The 6,096-nt window shown below is 33.5% G+C and overlaps 1 protein-coding gene across 1 annotated transcript; it reads right to left on the bottom strand.

Moving 5' to 3' along the window:
* Window positions 1-3,143: 3,143 nt before the first annotated feature.
* LOC110109523 (2'-deoxymugineic-acid 2'-dioxygenase) lies at window positions 3,144-4,141 on the bottom strand. Its single transcript, XM_020840625.2, has 3 exons — window positions 3,927-4,141; window positions 3,462-3,783; window positions 3,144-3,395 (listed from the first exon to the last, which is right to left on the bottom strand). Exons 1-3 carry the CDS (start codon window positions 4,139-4,141, stop codon window positions 3,144-3,146), a joined length of 789 nt encoding a protein of 262 aa, XP_020696284.1.
* Window positions 4,142-6,096: the final 1,955 nt, after the last annotated feature.

Here is a 6,096-nt window from a genome sequence, read left to right as displayed (position 1 = left end):
CGACACTTGGAGGGTGTCAAAGGACAACGATACTCTATTAAGACTTGGAGGGTGTGAAAGAATGACGATACTCTACCGACACTTGGAGGATGTGAAAGGATGATGGTACTCTGCCGACACTTGGAGGGTGTGAAAGGATGATGGTACTTTGCCGTACCGAGAATTGGTGGAAGAGACAAAAATTATAAAGGCTTCTTTGCCTTATTGTGGATGCAAAAGAAGAGTCACTTTGGTAATAGTGTAATACCTGAAGTGAGAATCTTCAGGGAGTGGACGTAAGTCTTATTGGACCGAACCACTATAAATTAATGTGTTCTTTTTATATTTCTGTATTTTATTTTCAGCAATTTGTTGTTGTGGTTGAAAAGCTTATTTTAAAAAGAAAATTAAATTGTGGAAATTATTAAATAGTTTTTTTTTTTATTCAAGAGAGATTTTTTAAATAACCAATTCATCCCCTCCCTCTTGGTTAGCCTTGGAACAATTGCGTATGTCTAACAACCTATACAGACTTTTCTATAAGTCTAGTAGTATAAAACTTCTTTTTAATTATTAAAAGTTTGAAGATATAAGTCCAACCTCACAAATCCCTGGTTCTCTTTAGACTAGGTTTGAATCAATAGCTTGTAAAGGTTTACCTTAGTTATAGGTTCTGAGACAAACTTTATATCATAAGTTTCCACCTTCTAGGAATGCAATACTACCTTTTTAATAAATTATCAATTTAAATATAAAGTTTATCTCATTCTAAAGTACTAAATCTCAATATAATATAAACTAGAGCACTTATGAGCATCTTAGAATCATAGTGTTCCCTTTCTTTCATCCTTTCATCTTAAGAAAGAATTATTTAATCTTGAGTAAGTCCCATTTTTAGAATAATAGTCTCCTAAACCTTGTCAAAAATAAATTAACCACTATTTTAATCGATAGTTTTCTTAAGAATCTTTTCCACTTGAGATATAATTAATAATAAAGGTTTACCTTTATGAAAAAATTGCAATCGTAGTTAGAAAATAAACTCTATTTTCATCCCTTAAGGTAAGTAAAAAATCTCTAGGGTGTAGACGTATATAATTCTAAAATCCCATTTTCATTCTTGAATACAATTGTAAATATCATGTTCATCTCTTGAGAATATTTTCTATTCTCTTTTGGTATTTTAGTATAGAAATGGTGAAAAAAAATAGATATATATTCAATTTTTATTATCATTGTACTTATTTTTCTCCCAAGAAAATATATTATTTATCTTTATAAGGTTTGATCATAAGAATACTAAATTGTAAACTCTATTTTTTTCTTTGAATCCATTGTAGAATGTTATCACTATCTCTCGGGATGGTATAGTATTCTCTATGCAATATTCGACCACAAAAATAAGAGTTTTCGCAAAATCTGCAGGTGGTTTTATTTTCCCACAAGGTGCTGTTTTGGTTTTGTAGGGATAGAATTATGAGAAATGTGATGTCCCTTTAAGGCATATTTATCCTTCAAAGACTGCTTTTTTGCTGAGGGTTTGATGGTGGTTGCATTTTGTACTGACATTTATAGGGAAAGAGGTAATGTAAAATTCAGCTTTACAATTGTACTATTTTGAGTTGATATGGCCATTAGTGGGTTCTAATTTTTCTACCATCATTCTCAACTAATGCATTTGTTGCGGATACTTGAATGGACCCTCTCTCAAAACTTGGATGATGTTGAAAATTCAACGATAATTGACTTTGACTTTTTCACATATAATATTTCCCTTTAGAACTTGATAATAAACTTTCATAAAAGCTTAAAACTTATAGGAGATATTTTAAGTACTTATGAGGTTTATATGCACTCATGAATTGTGTGATAAACATCTCCTTAAATTTAGTGAAGCACTTTGAATATAGAAAATATAATCAATATTTTAGTGCATCATAGACATTCAACAGTGATGTGGCTATAGAAGAGGTTATAAAAAATAAATGATAAAATAATATATGATTTCACTGTTATAGATTCATAGACTTGACATTCTGTCTACAGATGGACAACCATGTCTCTCATGGGAGATATTATTCTATGTAGACATCGGGCACAACTTACTGTCTAGAGTCGAATCAGGTGCAGCCACATGCATCAATCATCTAGTACCAAGCAATATTGAGCTCGGTACCGAGTAGTACCGAGTCACGATATCAAGTAGGGGGTGACATGGCACCTTTTTATTGGGCTATGAACAGCGTTCGGCGTCTGCACAGAATAATTCATCCTCTCCTCCCTCTCATGGCCCTCAAACACCTCTTTCAAGTGCCTTTGGTAAATAATCTATAAGGCTAACATGTTTGCTAAGTATATTTATTTGCAACTAGTGAGTTGGAATAGGTTAGCATATCCGGCTGATGGTGCAAGTGGCCCTCTATTATAGGTTATCACTATCACAAGGGAGAGTTCTTTCGGGGCTCTCCTTTCCTAGGATTAGTTCCTTAGTAGGATAAATACTTTTAGAGGGTGTCCCTATATCGGTTGAGTACTTTTTAGACGAGTGCCGCTTTTAGTCATGCACTTTTGAGGTGAGTGCCCCTTTTTGTTGGGCTCTTCCGACGAGGGTGCCTCTTGTTATCGAGTTCCTCTTAGATGAGTCGAGTTTGTATTCACTCTTTTGATACTTCCCTCAGTTCCTACAACTCATCAAGATGCATCAAGATGTCAAGTCCACACATAGAGATTCAAAAATGTAGTGGCTGTACAGCACAAAGAACAAGAAATAAGCAGGATAGTAATCAGCATATATACAACCAATAAAATCTTTGAAAACTAGGTGAAGCATAAGAGCAACCATCTAGAAGAACTGAGAATAATAGGCGAAGAAGCAGCCATAAAGCAGAGTAGCATACCGGAAACGCTTTATTTCAATACAAGCTTTTCATTCAAAAAGTAACGACAACATGCAACAACTAACATTAATTAAGAAAAATTACAAATTTAGAACATTACTGGTAGGATAAATATCCATTCTTGGATATATTACACATTTTTAAACTTCTTATTCAAACGCACACACTAGTACAAAATAAACGGACATTGATACATGTACTGACACGGCCAAACCTTTTTTATACATGGAGAAGAGATCCTTAGCTATGAAAATAGCTAGGCTGACTTTATGGAGTCGTGTTCTGAAAATGTTCAGTAACCTTCGATTTATCACCTAGATTAGCAACATAATTAGCAAAATAATCGCCGAATAGAAAGGATTTATAGAGCGGTGGGTTCTTTTCGTCGAGCAGTTTTTTGGCAGGTGCAACAAGGCAATCCATAGCTGGTTGGATGAAGGTCGCAATGCTTATTCTCGATAGCATATCATTTGTTATTGCACGATGTTCCACACTCTTCAGTTCTCCATTAGTAACGAACTACCAAAAAAATATTGAATTTTTAAATAAAATTATGATGATCAAAGAAGCAAAATATATATATACCTCCATTTGATGGCCGTAAATCACAATAATTGCATTGGGAACTGGATCAACAGCCTGCCACTCCCCATTGCATAAAATTTGGAGGCCACTGACGTCGCCTTGCAGGAGAAGTGTAACAAGACCCGGGTCACAATGCTTAGCCAAGCCTAATGTAAGAGACGGGTCTGGGCATGGCGGGTAGTAGTTCACGTGTGATACCATAGGCTGACCACTCAGACCACCATTTAGATAATCATATTCAAGGCCTAATCCTTCAGTTATCAAGACAAAAATCTTTTCTGTCAACCCCTTCATCTCGACAGCATATCTTTCAACAGTTTTCCTAGAAACATAAATAATATTCGTTTATTCATGTTTCTTTGATTAGTGAACATGCAATGATCACTCCACTTTAGGTCATTTAAGAAAAAAGTGAGGAATTGATAGACTGAAAATCAATTATAAATAAGGATTTATAGTGATTACTTGAGATTACTTGGCTTTTCTGGCCAGTATTGCTTAAAGTTTTCCACAGGAGATATAGCCATTCTAAGACAATCTCTCCAGAGACGAACAATGTCATGGACACCAGTGCTTGTGAATAGTCGTACAGGCTTGCAAAGATCCTCTGAATAATGTACAGCTCTTTCTTCCAAAGGCATGTTGAAGAATTCTTTCATAATTTCTAACATTTCACTCATCACTTCATTATATATATAAGTTGGATAAATATTTAAAATTGTAAATTGAAATTAATGATAGATGACCTGAAAGACTCCGAATTCTTTGCCAGCCTCAAGGATTTGTTTTACGATCTCATCATGACCAAGGCCAATATAAGCCTTAGCATTAGCAAGGTCAATGACCGGGATACTTTTATTGCTTGCGATCTTCTTTTGTCGTTCTTCCGGAGGGAAGACATAATTTTCAGGCACTGTATCATACTTAAAACCTTTGTGAAGAACCTTTTCCATTCGTTGATTCTGAGGTAGTTAGCTGCTTTGGGTTCAATATGAGCAGCTTTACGTAGCAAGTTAGGCCTTTTATAGGCAACACTCAGAAACACGATCGTAACTGTAAATTTTTATTATATTTATTTGTTGAGTGTGTAAAACAAGCGACTCCAATTAGGTCGCTTTAAGTCACGGGCCTTTGTTTTAAATGTTTACAAAAGTTGGCATGTGCATGAAAGTACTTGTTGTCGTGGGCTAATATGTTATATTACGTAGTAAAATTAAAAAAGTAAATATCAGATACACTTCAACCTCTAATTAACTTCAGAATGGGAATGATGGCACAATTTTTTATAAAATTAATGTTATAAGATTGTAAAATAAAAATATACATATATTTGAGTATTAAAAAAAAACAAAGCACGAAAAACGAAAATATAAAATAAAGTGGATAAAGATAAATAAAATTACTTTGTGAATCAAGAATTAGAAATACTAAACAATATTTTACCTTATAATTGTCAAAAGATAAAAATTAAGCAAGTTTCTTCAGAATTTTCATTTACATGAAGAAACTTTAACTTCATTATTGATTATTTATTCTATGAAGAAACTTTAACTTCATTATTGATTATTTATTCTAGAAAACAATGCTAATGATATTTCTCCCACAATATTTTGCAAGAATAATGGCCACCAATCATCAAATTCTAATTCATTTAGTTTACAAGCTAAATAATCAATTGAATACATATTAAGTTTCTGTTTTAAGCGGCTGCAATTTTTAATTGAAAATGAATGTAAATTTGCTATGAAAAAAACTACTTTTTTGAAAGTGGTTGTATAAGTAGTATCCTAACATCAAAATTTACTGAAAGCATTTAAGAAATAGTGGCCAAACAAAATTATTGTTGTAATAAGAGAAACAAACTAGTAAGAAAGTTGTCTAAAACAAAGCCTAAAGCTCATAAATATATTAAACTATAATAGAAAAAATTTACATTTGAAGTGTTATGGATGAATGTAGAATTTTGGTCAAATTAATAACTAACATAAATAAAAAATATACACAACAATTTTTGCAAATGAAATGCTAGAATTCATCTACTAATTAGAGAACTACCCAAAAATAGTATTTTTCGCATCAATTTTTTTGGTGGTTTTAAAACCGCTGCAAAAAAGCTTCTTTTGCACTCATTTTAACCGGTCAAATTAACACCCCCGAAACCGCACTTGTGACTTAAACTACCTGAATCTCTAATTCGCCTCTTATTCTCGTGACTCTTTGTGCTCGCGTGATCTTCTTGAATGAACTGCCAAGCGTGATGGAATAACTCTTCTTCTCATGGCGACGTCGGGCGTAGCTCTTCTCCTATGGCAAATCTTGATTGGCTGGTCATTTCTCAATGTGAGTGTCTGTCCCTCCTTCCTCATCTTCTTCTTCAAATTCTTCTTCTTCAAATTCTGCTCCCTCTTCTTCTCGTTCTTCTTCTTGTTTCTTTATATTAATCCCTAAAATGAGAAATCAAATGGAAGTAAAAAACAGTAATGAAAATCTCTTTTGCAAATCACCATCCCTAAATAACTTCGTTGATGCCAACGCCGATGTCAACGTTGACTCCGGCTTCGACGCCGACTTCAGCGCTTGCATTCTAACAAAAACTTCTCTGTAGTTTTTCTATTCGTTTTTTTTTTTTTTTTTT

The sequence above is a fragment of the Dendrobium catenatum genome, unplaced genomic scaffold (assembly GCF_001605985.2).
Source record: "Dendrobium catenatum unplaced genomic scaffold, ASM160598v2 fragScaff_scaffold_913, whole genome shotgun sequence".
Taxonomy (NCBI): domain Eukaryota; kingdom Viridiplantae; phylum Streptophyta; class Magnoliopsida; order Asparagales; family Orchidaceae; genus Dendrobium; species Dendrobium catenatum.
Note: the sequence above shows the minus strand (reverse complement) of the source record. Positions and strands in the feature narration are given on the sequence as shown.

What these genes read in the sequence shown, in the direction of transcription:
- LOC110109523 (XM_020840625.2), bottom strand. Translation starts at nt 4,141, where the DNA reads ATGAGTGAAATGTTAGAAATTATGAAAGAATTCTTCAACATGCCTTTG. An exon ending in GAAAAGCCAAGTAATCTCAA is followed by an intron (nt 3,784 to 3,926) that starts GTAATCACTATA and finishes TTATGTTTCTAG; the next exon opens with GAAAACTGTTGAAAGATATG. An exon ending in TTTACGGCCATCAAATGGAG is followed by an intron (nt 3,396 to 3,461) that starts GTATATATATAT and finishes TTTTTTTGGTAG; the next exon opens with TTCGTTACTAATGGAGAACT.